General features: G+C 52.7%; 2 protein-coding genes across 3 annotated transcripts in view; one reads left to right on the top strand and one right to left on the bottom strand.

The window, feature by feature from the left end:
- Mark4 (microtubule affinity regulating kinase 4) overlaps positions 1–1,492 on the top strand; it is a 30,948-nt gene extending 29,456 nt beyond the window's left edge. The window contains exon 17 of one of the 2 annotated variants that reach the window (XM_028778634.1): positions 179–1,492. In XM_028778634.1, coding sequence (XP_028634467.1) covers positions 179–515 — 337 coding nt within the window. In that variant the 3' untranslated portion in view covers positions 516–1,492. The remainder of the gene's footprint in view (positions 1–178) is intronic. The other variant, XM_028778635.1, reaches the window with a different exon arrangement.
- A 3,159-nt stretch (positions 1,493–4,651) lies between these two features.
- Positions 4,652–14,942, bottom strand: Ckm (creatine kinase, M-type). The gene is made up of 8 exons (XM_028778699.1): positions 14,872–14,942; positions 11,577–11,788; positions 10,829–10,983; positions 10,228–10,360; positions 8,925–9,096; positions 7,288–7,411; positions 6,080–6,269; positions 4,652–5,039 (listed from the first exon to the last, which is right to left on the bottom strand). Exons 2-8 carry the CDS (start codon positions 11,767–11,769, stop codon positions 4,861–4,863), a joined length of 1,146 nt encoding a protein of 381 aa, XP_028634532.1. The 5' UTR covers positions 11,770–11,788; positions 14,872–14,942; the 3' UTR covers positions 4,652–4,860.
- Between the last annotated feature and the right edge of the window lie 212 nt (positions 14,943–15,154).

Genomic DNA, 15,154 nt, shown 5'->3' with positions numbered 1-15,154 from the left:
AGGAATCCCACCATTCCTTTCTGCCTATAGACAGGGGTGGGGTGTGGGGAGTGCCTAGCTGCAAGGGAGGCTGGGAAATGAAGTTTCAAGGGACACTCCTTGTGTCCCTGTGCAGACGGTGGGGTAGGGGTGCATGCCCCTCCTCCGCCCTGTCTGATCCCTGCTGTCCCTTCCTCAGTGGCCATCTACCTTGGGATAAAACGGAAACCGCCCCCAGGCTGCTCCGATTCCCCTGGAGTGTGAAGCTGACCAGCTCGCGACCTCCTGAGGCCCTGATGGCTGCCCTGCGACAGGCCACGGCGGCCGCCCGCTGCCGGTGCCGTCAGCCGCAGCCGTTCCTGCTGGCCTGCCTGCACGGGGGTGCGGGCGGGCCCGAGCCCCTGTCCCATTTCGAAGTAGAGGTGTGCCAGCTGCCCCGGCCCGGCCTCAGGGGCGTCCTCTTCCGCCGTGTGGCGGGCACCGCCCTGGCCTTCCGCACCCTCGTCACCCGCATCTCCAACGACCTCGAACTCTGAGCCACCGCCACCACCACCACCATCGCCACAGCCACCATCACAGCCCGGGTCCTTTCTCTGGTTCCTTTCACTTCCCCAAGAGGGGAAGGGGACAGAGGAGGAGTGCCCCGTATCATGACTGAAGTTTCCCTGGATTAGATTGGTGGACAGAGACAGTGTGGGGACACAGGACATGATAAAAGGGCTCAGCAGGGGGCGCTGGCACCCTCCCAGGGCCTCTAGTGGGACACCCCTCCCCCCATCTTGCTCTGCTGCAGGGCACCTGAGGAGACTTTGGGGACAGGAGTGAGAAGGGAAACTGAGGAAATTCTCCCATTCAGGGAGAGCTGCCAGGCATAATGACTGGAGACAGAACTTGGGGGGTTCAGGGAGTTGGGGGGGTCACAGGCAGAAACCTTCCCCTCCCTCCCCCTTACGCTCAAACCTCCTTCATGCCCCAGGCTGGCGCGGGGCACTTTGTACAAATCCGTGTATATACTCCTGTCCCTCTACAGAGGTCTCTCGGGGAGCTGCCGCTGCCGCTGTCGCCTCCGGTTTTTAAGTTATTGCCCCCCTCCTTCTGTCAGCTCCTCACCTGCAGCCTGTTACTCAATAAACAGTAGGAGTCCCTCCACCCCCGACCCCCTCCCTGGCCGACCTGGGGTTTTCCTTCCCAGCCCTTGGCCTGCAGGTGAGCCAGGGAGCTGGGGACTTGACCCCAACCTGTGGTTCTGCTTGCTGAGCCTCCGTTATCTCATCTGCAGAGTGGGAACAGTGGGGTTGGAGGGCGGGTCAAGGATGCTCATGGAAGAGGGCAGAACAGAACTCGGCCTCTTCCGTGAGGCCCCGGCCTTCTGTGACACCCTCCTCTTGGCCACTCACTCCCCTCTGCCATATTACACTGGACCCAGAGCCTCTTCCTATTCCAGTAATACATGTATTCAATAAACAATCAATGACTGGTGCCGACTCCACGCTAGGCCCAGTTCTGGACACAAGTGATGTACAGAGCCCATCTATGGGAAAGGGGTTTGAGGTGACCAGAACCTAGGATGGTCCAGGGGGAAAAATTGAGGGTTCAGGAAGGGTTGTGGCTGTGGCAAAGTTGGTACAGGTACTTGCCTGATGTGTGTGTGTGTGGGGGGTGTGTTCCTACTTCTGCAAAAACCACTTGTGCCTCTGAACTGTGATCCCAGCACACAGGAGGTAGAGGAAAGATCAGAGCCATGCTGGGATACATAGCAATTGAAGCCACCCATGTTTTTACAGAAACCTGCCGGCAATGAATAGAAGTTAAGCAGGCTTTGGGTTTGCCCTGTCAGACGTCCACCTCTCTGGCTTTTGACTCTTAAAAGCACCAGGCACATCTCATTTTGTAGCCCAGGCTGGCTTTGAACTTGCAAACAGTATCCTCTGCAAGGACAGCCCCAGCCCTGCTTTCATGGGACCTGCATCCCAGAAGAGGGCTTGCTGGATAGTAGGAAGCCATGGTATGCCGGGTGGTGATGGCTTCCACCTTTAATCCCAGCATTTGGGAGTTAGAGGCAGGTGGGTCTCTGTGAGTTTGAGGCCAGCCTGCTCTACAGAGCAAGTTCCAGGACAGCTGGGCCTACACAAAGAAACCCTGTCTGGAACAAACAAAAGAAAAAGAGTTGTCACTGGGTGGGTGAAGGAAGGGATGGGGAGGATTGGCAGCAGGTGGGTGGGGAGGGGCTCAGAGGCAAGGCAGTTGTGGTACCAACAGTGGTTAGATTTTCTGAGTGTCTGAAGTAATGCCTGTGAGTGGGGCTCGGACCAGCAGTGATATCTTCAAACAGGGATGCCCAGTATCTGACAAGCCATTTTTGTCACCTCTAAGTCACTCTGTGAACTCCTGGGGACAGCCCTGGACCTCAGTTAAACTGAAGGCAGGACATGAATTTCTTGACCTCTAATGACTTCATTTGATTTTTTTTTTGAAGATTTATTATTTTGTGTGTCTCTGTGAGTGGTTTTCTGGTTGATTGGTTGGTTGGTTGGTTAGTTGGTTGGTTGGGTTTTTTTTTTTTTTTCTGCTATGTGCATGCCCTGGAGGCCAGATGAGGGTGTTGGCTCCCCAGGCTGGAGCACCAGACAGCCTTGAGCTGTGATTTGAGTGCTGGACTGAACCCATGTCCTCTGCTGGGTCAGCAGGTGTGGCTAACTACTGAGTCAGCTTTCTTTAAGACCTGGTCTTGTTACTTGTCTCTGACTATGCTTGGACTTTTGGCAATCCTCCTGCCTCAGCCTCCTGAATGCTGAGGTTACAGGTTGCTGATGTCTCCACCTCTAAGGACTCAAAACCTGTTTTGTTTTGAGACGGTCTCTGTGTACCCATGCTGTCTCTGATGGCCTTTGACTCTGTTAGCTTGTGGACAGTAACTCCTTGCTGCAGTTCCAGAAACATGTTATGGTGCCTGGGTTTGTTTTCATATAGCCCAGACTGATCTCTATGTAGCCAAGGCTGGCAATCCTGCCTCCACCTCCCATGTTCTGGGATTATAGGTATAGGGCACTCATTATGTAGACCAGGCTAGCCTCAAGCTCACAGAGATCCAGCTGCATCTGCCTCCTGAGTGTTGAGGCTAAGGCTAAGTGGGGTGGGTGAGCCGCCATGCCCCCCACACTCCTTCTGGCTCTTTCCTGGGACCAAAGACCCCCAACCCCATTCACTTCCTAGTGATGGCCCAATCCATGTGCTCCATCTGGAAGCAGAAACTCCTACAAACATAGCAAATGTGGGAGTGGCTGGGAAGGAGAACAAGAGATTCAAAGCTCATTTGGCAGAGGGCTTGCCTGGCCTGCAGGAGGCCCTGGTTTAGGTCCCCAGCACGGGCATGGAGGTACACATCTGTAACCCCAACATTCAACAGATGAAAGCCAAGTGATTAGACATCCAAGGTAGCCAGCTGTAGTGGCACGTGCATTTAATCCCAGTATTTAGGAGGCAAAAACTGGAAGATCTCTATGAGTTCAAGGCTAGCCTAGTCTACATAGTGAGTTCCAGTACAACAATGGTTGTGTAGAGAGACCCTGTCTCAAAAAACAAAACAAAAACTCAAGGTTTTTCTTGGCTACATAGTGTTTGAGGGCCAACCTGGGCTACATGAGACCCTGACCTTGAAGGATTACCAATGACAGATGGGAACTGTGGCTTAATTTTTAAAAAATTATTCCACTTTATGTATTATATGTGAAAGAGGACACTTTTGTCAAGACAAGTCAGTTTTGAGAGTTGGTCCTTCCGCCTTGACACAGGTTCTGGGACACATCAGGTTAGTTAGTTCAGGGTCCATTTTTTGCCTGGTGAGCTGCCTCTACCGACTGTCAGCTAAGCTGGGCATGATGGATCTGCCTGTTATCCCAGGATTCAGGAGGCAGACGCCAGGGTTAATGGGAGTTTGAGGCCAGCCTGGGATAGCCCGTGTTTAACAAGGGTAAGGGAGATGGCCGAGTGGATGACAGCCCTGTTGGATGCAAGCAAGAGAACTCAAGTTTGGTCGTCAGTATCCAAGTAGATCCCAGGCACGGCTGTGTGAGCCTTTGACCCCAGCCTGTGGACAGAAACAGGCTGACCCTCGGACCTGGATGTCCCTTCGCTTAGCTGAGACAGTGAGCATCAGCTTCAGCGAAGAGACTGTCACAAAACTGGTGGTTGCCAGGTGAGGTAGTACATGCCCTTAAACCCAGCATTCAGTGGGCAGAGGTAGGTGGATCTCTATGAGTTCGAGACCAGCTTGGTCTACACAGTAAGTTCCAGGACAGTCAGGACTACACAGCAAAATAATAATAATAATAATAGTAATAATAAAATAAATGGAGAGCAATAAAGAAAGACACCCACAGCCCTGCTCTAGCCTATCACAGGTGTGTGTACCTGTACATACCTGTGCCAAGCATGGTGGCGCACACCTCTAATACCAGAACTTGAAAAGTGGAAGCAAGAGGATTTGAAACTCAAGGTTATTCTCAGCTACGTAGGAAATTCGGGGCCAGCCTCGGCTACAGAAGCGACTGTCTCAAAACAGCAATAACCTGGCAGCTATAGAGGCTTGAAGACCGAACAGACAGGACGCCAAGAGAGACGCATAAGAGACAAGTTCCCACTTCCCCTCCCTCAGTAGCTGGCACACTCAAAGTTAAGGCCACCACGGACTTTTATTTAAGGCAGGGCGTGGGGAAGCAGCCGGCGCTCCGGAGCGCTCAGGGGCGGGAGTTCCAGCAGGTGGGCGGGGCTCCGGAGAGGCAGGTTCTCATTGGCCAGAACCCAGAGGACAGCGCCCATTGATTGGACTTCCAGGGGGCGGGCTCCAGCGCACACAGCGGACTGGTGCGCCACGCGCGGCGCCTACTTCTGCGCAGGGATCATGTCGTCGATGGACTGGCCCTTCTCCAGTTTCTTCTCCATCTCCACCATAAGCTTCACGCCATCCACCACCAGCTGCACCTGCTCGACCTCGGAGGAGCCCAGCCGATCGGCGTTGGAGATGTCGAACACGGCGCCCACCGCAGCCGTGTCCACGCCACCTGCGCGGGAGCAGAAGCCACCGAGGCATTGAACAGGGAGCAGAGGTGCAGGTTCGACCCTGTGGCCAACTCCAAACGCCTCGGAAAGTAGCCGTTCGCAGTCACCGGTTCTCAATATTGGGCACTGCATGCCTGGACTTTAGGGTGAGGTCTCCGCTCAACCGTCCAACAAGAAATTACAGCACAGGCAGGCCAGCGAAATGGCTGAGTGAGTAAAGATGCTTGCTACTAAACCTGACAACCGGGGTTCAATCCCCAGACCCATGTGATGGAAGGCGGGAACTGACTTTGGAAAGTTGTCCTCTGACATCACACAAGTGTCTTGAAGTGGTAGTAACCCCCCTCATACAGATAAGTTTCATTTTAAAAATATACGGGGCCGTGGCGGTGCACATTTTTAATCCCAGCACTCTGGAGTCAGTCAGAGGCAGGAGGATTTCTGTGAGTTTGAGGCCAGCCTGGTTTACAGAGTGAGTTCCAGGACAGCCAGGGCTACACAGAGAAACCCTGTCTGGAAAAACCAAAAGGAAGAGGAGGAGGAGGAGGAGAGAGAAAGAAAGAAAGAAAGAAAGAAAGAAAGAAAGAAAGAAAGAAAGAAAGCAAGCCAGGTATGGTGGCACATGACTTTAATCCCAGCACTCAGAAGGCAGAGACAGAAGGATCTCTGTAAGTTTGAGTTTGAGGCCAGCCTGATCTACATAATGAATCCTGGGACATCCAGGACTACCTAGAGACCCTATCTCAGAACAAAACCATATATATATATATATATAAATTTACTATGGAGAAAGAGAGGAGAGAGAGAGAGAGAGAGAGAGAGAGAGAGAGAGAGAGAGAGAGAGAGAGCGCAATCATGAATATTATAGTTAAGAATGGCAGCCTGCAGAATGGAATGACCTCATTCCATTTACAGATGGAGAATCTGAGGCACCAACGGAGGGTGGGGATGTATGTAAAATATACACCAAACAGTCTTGACCCCAGAACTTGCAGGGGTACCCCTCCTCTATAGAGCCCTCCCCCGACGCCGCGGGCCGCACCTGTGCCGCGCTTCTGCAGACGAAGGCGGGTGAGAATCTCCTCAAACTTGGGGTGCTTGCTCAGGTTCGCCAGCTTCACGTGCACGCCTCCGCGCAGCCCGGTGCCCAGGTTGGAGGGGCAGGTGAGCACGTAACCCAGGTGTTCGTTCCACATGAAGGGGTGACCAGCCTTCTTGAAGATCTCCTCAATCTGAGAGGGGGAGAGGGCACCAGGAGTTAGGCTCTGCCAGGGGAGTTCTGAGGGACCAGGTGTTAGGAGGGAAGGTGGGGCCGGGGCTCCCAAGGATGAGAGTGGAGAACCAGCGGGGAAGAACTCTGCCCAGAGGCCTTGGGCAAAGATAAGGAAGGGGTTGGTTTCGAACCCTGGGGATGGGACTAGGGTTTTGAAAATTGGGTGAGGTGCGTTCTGAAAGGTAGGGTAGGACTTAGACTGGGGCTGAGATTGGAAAGTGAGGGTGGGTTAGTGGGTGAGGGTGGGGAATAATTGGAATCTTCTTGGGGAGTGAAGTCAGAAAAGGCAGAGCTTGCTGTGTGTGTGCATGTGTGTGTGCATGTGTGTGTGAGTGTGTATGCGTGTGTGTATATGAGTATGTGTGCATGGGTGTGTTCATGTGTGTATGAGTGTGTCTTCATGTGTGTGTGCATGTGCGTATGCATGTGTGTGAGTGCGTGCGTGTGTGTATCTATGTGTGTGCATGTGTGCGTATGCATGTGTGTATATGCATGTATGTGCATGTGTGTATGCATGTGTATGCATGTGTGTATGCATGTGTGTATTTATGCGTATGTTCATGTGTGTATGAGTGTGTATGCATGTGTGTCTGTATGCATGTGCATGTATGAGTGTGTATGCATGTGTGTGAGTGCGTGTGTGTATTTGTGTGTGTGCATGTGTGTATTCATGTGTGTATGCATGTGTGTGTGCACGTGTGTGAGTGTGTGTTCGTATTTATGTGTATGTTCATGTGTGTATGAGTGTGTACGCATGTGTATGCGCATCTGTATGAGTGTATGTAAGAGGCAGAGATTGGAAAGTGGGTGAGGAAAAGCCAGTGGGGGCTTGGTCAGTGTGGAAGGGGAGGAGTCTTGGGGACTGGGCGTGGTGGTTTTGGAAGGGCGGGGCTGGGTTTAGGAAGGAGCTTGGCTCTACAACCTGGTGCTGCAATCAGGACGCAGCCACAGGTTAGCAACGAGACACAGACACCCACCTTCTGCAGGCCCACGCAGAAGCGGCGGAAAACCTCCTTCATATTGCCTCCCTTCTCCATGGAGATCACGCGGAGGTGGTCCTCCTCGTTCACCCACACCAGGAAGCTCTTGTTGTCGTTGTGCCTAAGAAGGGGTGACCCAAGGCCAGGAAGTCAGCGGGAGGCTCGTGGCCCGAGAAAGTAAACGTATGGCCTTGTCCATAGCTGCTCCCTATGGGCACCGGGAGACAGGCACGGCACACCGGCCTCCCAGTCACAACTCTGCAAAACTTCAGAGCAGAGACCAAGGACTTTCATGGGCCAAACCCCCACCCCCCGCCCCTTGCAGGGACCGGCACCCAGAAGACTGAGGCAGGAAGACTTGAGTTCGAGGTCAGCTTGGGGTACAGTGCCATTGTGTACCTCCTGTGATCACAGGTCGTACAGACAATGTTTTATCCATTTGGATTCCGAGATTATCCATTCGGATTTGCATCCCAGGGTTCTGAGAGTTCCGCCATCTTCAGTTTTTTAAAATTATCATTAATTTAACAATTCTAATTACTATTTTTTTTTATTCAGAAAGGGGAGGTAATCCTCCTGCCTCAGTCTCTGCAATATAATGACTGCAGGCATGCACCACCAAGCCTGGATGATTTATTATTTACTTTATTATTTATTTTATTACTAGTGTTGTATTTTATATGTATTTTTGTTATACAGTGCATTTTGTTGTTGTTGTAGTTTCAAGACAAGGTTTCTCTGTATAGCCCTGGCTGTCCTGGAACTCACTCTGTAGACCAGGCTGGCCTCAACCTCAGAGACCCACCTGCCTCTGCCTCCTAAGTGCTGAGATTAAATGTGTGTTCCACCACCACCTGGCCTTGTACAATGTATTTTTAAAAAGATGGTCTTTGTTGAGCAGAGTAGTTCCTGACATCAAGTGATCGTCCTGCCTTAGACCTCCTGAGTAGCTGATACTGCAGCTATGTGTGGTCATACACCTAGTAACAGCTGGGATTTGAATCCAGCGAGTATAAATGTTCTATTTTATTTTGTTTGCCATAATAAGGATTAAATCTGGGCACTGTGCATGTCAGGCAGATTCTCTACAGCTGAGCCCCACACCCCAGCCCCTAACGGGGTGGGGTGGGGGTGGGTTCTAGGCAGAGGCTCTACCACTGAGCCACGCCCCCAGCCCCTCACTGGAGGATTCTAGGCAGGGGCTCTACCACTGAGCCACGCCCCCAGCCCCTCACTGGGGGATTCTAGGCAGGGACTCTACCACTGAGCCACGCCCCCAGCCCCTCACTGGGGGATTCTAGGCAGGGGGTCTACCACTGAGCCACGCCCCCAGCCCCTCCCTGGGGGATTCTAGGCAGGGGCTCTACCACTGAGCCACACCTCACTCCAGCTCTCTTTTCAGTTCTTATTTTGAGGTCAAGCTGGCCTCAAACTCACTGTAATCCAGTTGTCACCGAGCTTGGTACCTCCTTCCAGGCCTATGCCACTAGGCCTGGCTAATGTAATTTCACTACACTTCTTCGGTCCAAGTTTGACCCCTGACCAGGGATAGGCAGAGTTAGAAGGCAAGATCATGGTCTCCTATGATTGATGGGTCAGAGGGCCGGAGAGCAGCTGGAAAAAGAGGGACTCACCAGATGCCACGGGCATCGGGCCAGTCTCGGGCCATGCCTGAGGCCAGCAGCAGAGGTGACACGGGCTTGTCAAACAGGAAGTGGTCATCAATGAGCTGCTGCTGTTCCTGCTCCGTCATGCTCTTCAGAGGGTAGTATTTGCCCTTGAACTCGCCTGTCAGGCTGTTGAGAGCTGAGGGACCACAAGGAGAGAGCAGTCAACAGCCTGCCTCACTTCCGCTGGGGTGCCGAGGATGGAGGACCCTTACCACCCTGAGCCAGGACGTGGAAGAGATCTCCAAATGACAAATGACATACACTCCATGTCTAAACCCAAACACATGACCTGTTCCCAACATTCACTGACACCTCCTTCTGTGTGCCCATGTCCCCCAAGGACATAAAGCAGACCTTCCCACCAAGCCCACCTGCAAGTGTGTAATTTCTGGGCCTGGCTTTTCTTGTTTGTTTCTGAGATTGGGTCCTATCATGTAGCCTAGGCTAGCCTCAAACTCACTATGTGTGACATAATTATGGAGGGCTTGAGATGGACCACTACAGGGCTCAGAGGAAGAGGCAGGTAGATGTCTTTAACTTTGAGGCCAGCCTGATCAACACAGTGAGTCTAGGACAGTCAGGGCTATGTACAGAGATGCTGCAAAAAAGAAAAAAAATCAAATAGAAATAAACCAAGATAACCTGAAAGACAAAACAAAATCCCAACCCCTACCTCTGGAAGATTAGCCACTGTCCTCTGTAGAATTTACACCTTGTGTCAGTTAAGGGCACATACTTGTAATCCCAGCACTTGGGAGGCTGAGGCAGGAGGATCACTAGTTGGAGGCCAGCCTAGGCTACATAGAGAGTCTCTGTCTCAGTGGAACAAAAGAAAGAGAAATTTGCAGCCATTACAAACATTGTTATTCTTTGTTTTCCTTTCTCGTTTTTTTGAGGAAGAGTCTCTCTATGAATAAAAGCTGGCCCTTCAGTTCGTGGTGATCCTCCTGTCTCAGCCTTCCAAGTACTGGGATTACAAGTGTAGGGTGCCAGGCCCAGGCTAACTAACAGAAACAACTCTGTCAGTTCTCTGCCACACTCACCAGATTTGTGGCTGTGTCGCCTCAACCTGAGAAATCTCAAGTCCCCACTCAGAGTAATGTTTACTGAATTAATGAATCGAGAAAACCCTGGGGCAGCTGACTGCAGGACTTTCCAGGTTGTCTCAGTGCACTGTGACCCTCCCACCCCCACCCCCCAGTACGGGTGATGCAGCTCCGGTGGAACCGGAACCTGAACCGGGTGCAGCAGCGGTTGGGGACCTCACCGTCCACGGACAGCTTCTCCACGGCACGGCGCTCTCCGCGGGAGCAGTGCGGGGGCAGAGTGTAGCCCTTGATGCTACGACCAGTGCGCACGCGGCTGCTCAGCACGTAGTTGGGGTCCAGGTCGTCTCCACCCTGAGGAGCACTGGGGTATCAGGGAAGGAAGTCCTGACCATCCCCTGGTCTCACTTCAAATCTTCCGTCTCACTGCAGGTCTTTCAGAATCTTCCCAATCCTGAATGTCCCCTCATGTCCTCCGGGGTCTACTAACTTCCTCCTGGGTCTGTCCCAGAACTTCCAGGATCTCCCTCATCCTCCTGAGTGTCCCCTATGTCCTCTGGGGGGGGGGTTGCCCACTTCTTCCTGGGTCTGCCCCAGATCTTCTAGGATCTCCCTAGAGGCCTTTGGATCTCCCCCAGATCCTCCCAGGTTCCCATGTTGGTCTGAGCTCCTTCCTGCGCCCCACCCTGCCTCACTGCCTCACCTGTCCTCAGACAGTCCCATCCTGTCTCAGGGGTTTTCTCTGTCTCCCCATATCCCCACCTAGTCTGTGTCTCTGCCCTCTCTCCTCCCCACCACCTGCCCCCGGGGGGTGCCAGTGACCTTCAGGTTCTCATGGTTGAGGTCGGTCTTATGCTTGTCTGTGGGTTTGTAGCCGCCATGACGGTCCTGGATGATGGGGTCAAACAGGTCCTTGAAGACCGTGTAGGACTCCTCATCGCCGGCCACACAGCCCACGGTCATGATGAAAGGGTGACCTGTGGAATGGGGCTGAGGTCACCACCGGAAGCTTGGGTTTGTGATGGATGTAGGTGTCCAGTATGGGAAAAAGGGTCATTCCATGGACCAGGTAAATGGGGCCAAAGATGTTAGAGCGAGCTCCTTGGAGACTCTAAATTGTAGCATGCGCTGAAAACCTCAAACAATCCACTTCCACGGAGGACCCAGAGTGCAACTCAGAAGTACAGCCCCTGCCTAGTATCCCCCAGTGAGGGGCTGGGGGCGTGGCTCAGTGGTAGAGCCCCTGCCTAGTATCCCCCAGTGAGGGGCTGGGGGCGTGGCTCAGTGGTAGAGCCCCTGCCTAGAATCCCCCAGTGAGGAGCTGGGGGCGTGGCTCAGTGGTAGAGCCCCTGCCTAGAATCCCCCAGTGAGGGGCTGGGGGCGTGGCGCAGTGGTAGAGGCCCCGCCTAGCATGCAGGGAGGAGTTCCTAGATATCCCAGATATAATTCAAGGAGAGAGAGGGAGGGAGAGGTACAGAGGGGAGGGAGCTGAGACTCCCTGAAACAGGCAGGTGTCTGTCTGCCCAGTGGTCTCCAACCCTCTGGTCCATCTGTCCTGCTGCAGGCTCACCTGGGTTGTCCACCCCAGTCTGGATGACATCGTCCAGAGTGAAGCCGGATGGGGTCTCCTTATCTCGAAGTTTATTGTAGAGATCAGGGGTCAGCACCTTGGCCATGTGATTGTTGTGCTTGCTGAGGTCCGGGTATTCCTCCTGCGGCTTGTAGTTCAGCTTGAACTTGTTGTGGGTGTTGCCGAACGGCATGGTGGCGGCCTTTGGGACCCTGCGTGAACAGACGGGATACTGAGCTCAGACTCAAGAACCTAGTTATTGAGGGCTTGCAGTCAGTGGGACCCCCGGCTTGAAGCAAGGTGAGGTTCCCCCTCTGTGAATCCCAGCCTTGTAAGTTGCCCGATGTGGCCACATCCTGCCTAGGTGGCCTTGCAGTCTCTCTAGCTGGGAAAGGAAGGCAAAATCTTTTGTCTAAACCCAGAAAAGGACAGTCACCATAAACAACAACAATAACAAAAATACAGAATCTGGGGGCTAGGGATCCACTGGCAAAGTGTTTGCCAAGCAAGCTTAGGACCCTGGGTTTGGTGCCCAGCAAATGCAGGTGTGGATGCTCACGCCTGTGATCCCAGCACTGAGAGGGTCAGAAGTTCAAGGTCATCTTCAGCTACATAGAGAGCTGGAGGCCAGCCCGAGCTACACGAATCTCTGTGTCAACCCAGAGGAACTGAATATAGGCTAGGCATGGTGGTCCATGCTTATAATCCCAACACTCCAAAACTGCAGCAGGGAGATGGCAGTGAATTCAATGCTACCCGGGCTACAGAAACCCTGCCTCCAGAAATTAAAATAAAATAATGAGGGGCTGGTGAGATGGCTCAGTGGTTAAGAGCACTGACTGCACTTCCAGAGGTCACGAGTTCAAATCCCAGCAACCACATGGTGGCTAACAACCATCTGTAATGAGATCTGATGCCCTCCTGTGGGGTGTCTGAAGACAGCTACAGTGTACTTACATATAATAAATAAAAAAAAAAATTAAAAAAAAAAGTCATAAAATAATGAGATGAATAAAAGCAGCAAAGGATCTGGAATCAGATGGTCTGGATTTGAATTTCGGCTTTGCTCCTTACAACAAGCTGTGTGCTTCTGAGGAACCTGTTTGACTTTTCTGTTTACTCATCTGTAAAGTGGAGACTACGACAGTGCCTTACCTCTTGGGAGGGACTTAAAAATAGGTAAAGCTCGTCGGCCAGTGTCTGGCATATAACACAAATATTTTATTCGGTTTTTGTCCTTAGGTCTGTGGTGGTTTAGATGAGAATGACCTCACAGACTCACATATGTGAATGTTTGGTCCCCAGTCGGTGGAACTGTTTGGGAAGGATTAGGAGGTGTGGCCTTGGTGGAGAAGGTCTGCCACTGCTTGTGAGCTTTGAGGTTTCAAAGATCCACCCCATTCCCAAGTAGCTCTCTTGGTTGTTGATAAAGATGTGAGTTCTCAGCTGCTGCCCACCTGACTGCCGCTCCGGGAACCACGAGCCCCAGATTAATGCTTTCTCTTTTTTAAGTTGTCTTGGTCATGGTGTTTGTCACAGAAATTGAAAATCAGCTCCGACAAGCTCTGTGTGAGAACCCTGGTAAAGACTCTGTGTGCACACCTGAGAAAAGGCTCCGCTGAGATTCTGATCCACATCAGTCCCAGTGTGGGCATAGGGATGGATCTGGGGGCTTCGGCCACCTCGCCCAAGTCCCCCCACCTCTGGCTGCCTACAGGGTCCCCTTCAAAAGCCACATCTCTCCTAAGTCACTGCTCCGTGGCCCCAGGCTGTGACTAGACCTCGCTGACATTTGTATCTGTGAGACTGAAGCTTTCCCACGGGGACTGGCAGAGTTCTCTGAGTTCGAGTCCATGACTGATGAGTGTGGATCCCACATCTGGCATGAAGTTGCCACCGGGATGCTAACAGTTACTGTTAATATTTTCATTTGTGCGTGCTCATGCATGTGCCCACGTGTGCACATTCCAGTGGTGGCAAAGGACGACCTCAGGTGCTGCAACATAGTTATTTTATGTTTTTATTATATTTTTAGTTTGAGACAGGGTCTCTCACAGGCCTGGAGCTAGGCTTGCTGCCCTTTGAGCCCCACAGATCCACGTGTCCCCACCTCACCAGGGACATTTCAATGTTTTCCACCACAGCCAGCTTTTTTTTTATTAAAAAAAAAAAAATAGTGTGGCTTCTGGGATTTGAACAAGCCCTAAGCTGCCCCAGTCACCTCTCCAATGACTTCACTTGTATTTTATTACCACTGTTTCTCTTTATTACTTTTATTGGCTAGGCCCCTGAAGCACTGGCCGTGGGACATCATGCCTGCATCTGGGTTGGAAGGAAGCTTTAGAGAAAGGTGACAGGGAAGTGACAGGGAAGGTGGAGCAAGCTGAGAGAAGGGGGTGGGGTAGGACAGACACTCAAAGCCTGTGAAGCTGCTACTTTGTGGCTATTTTTAGATGCTCCTCACCCCCCACTGCCACCTGTCCCTCCCTCCTTGCCGGCTCGCCTTGCACTAAGTCAGCATTGGGACAGGTGGGCTGGGGTGGCCAGGAGGACACACAGCCAGGCCCCGGGGCTCAAGGACACCCCGGGGCTTCCAGCCCAGATCTCTCCCTTCAGAAGGTTCTGTATCCTCCCACCCACCCCACCCCTGACCGGGGGCACCCCAGGAGACAAGACACTGAAGCAGAAAGAGCCTCAAAATCCTCCAACACATCACAAATTCTCTAAGATCTCAAGGTAAACTGAGTCATGTAGTCCCGCCTTCAAGATCCCAGAGACAGACAGATAGAAGGACTCAAAGGAGAGCCGACGGCCTGCAAGACAGCAGCTCACCAGGTCAAGGTGCAAGCCCCAAAGTCTCACACAAGAGAGAGAGAGAGAGAGACCCAAAGTAGTCCTGCGACTTCTATCCCATGTGCATTGTGACACTGTCCCCCATTCCACACACAAAAATAAATGGAATAATTCTTAAAGCTTGACAACGGAAGGGGGGGGACCAGGACAATGAGACACAAGGTCACAGAGATACAACACAGGCCCACAGGGTGACAAAGTCAAATGGCCACTGACAGGTGCCACTGAGACAACTGTCTTTGTGTGAGCAGTTGATTCTGCTAAATGAAGTACCCACCTTGTCTTGCAAGGAGGGGACACTTGGTGGCTATTGAGACCTAGGTGTCCCAGGGATTTGTCCCCACAACTTGTGCTGCAGAATCCACAACCATGAGTGTGAGCAGACCCTTGGACTCCCACACTGCACCCCACCCGCACCCCTGTGACTCCTCTCCGGCCTTACCTGGCTGGCTGGCTCCTGAGCGTCTGTCTGTGCTGTGGAGGTGGTGGTGACACGGGGGCAGCCCCTGCAGCTCCTGGGTTATATAGAGAAGCCTACAGGGTGTGACTGGCCAGGAGGGGCTGTCCCCAGGGAGGGGCCCCGAGGGCAGCTGAGCTTCAGCGCATTGCCCGGGCACGTTGCCCACCCCGAACCCAGGCGTACAGCTCGCCCTGCCCCATGGCCTTGTATGGGCTGCCCCAGGGGCTGACTCGCTCACTGGTTCCCAGACTAAGTGCTGAGTCGA

This window comes from Grammomys surdaster, unplaced genomic scaffold, assembly GCF_004785775.1.
Source record: "Grammomys surdaster isolate TR1022 unplaced genomic scaffold, NIH_TR_1.0 339, whole genome shotgun sequence".
NCBI lineage: Eukaryota > Metazoa > Chordata > Mammalia > Rodentia > Muridae > Grammomys > Grammomys surdaster.
The sequence above is the reverse complement of the archived record's forward strand: the minus strand, read 5'-3'. Positions and strand labels throughout refer to the sequence as shown.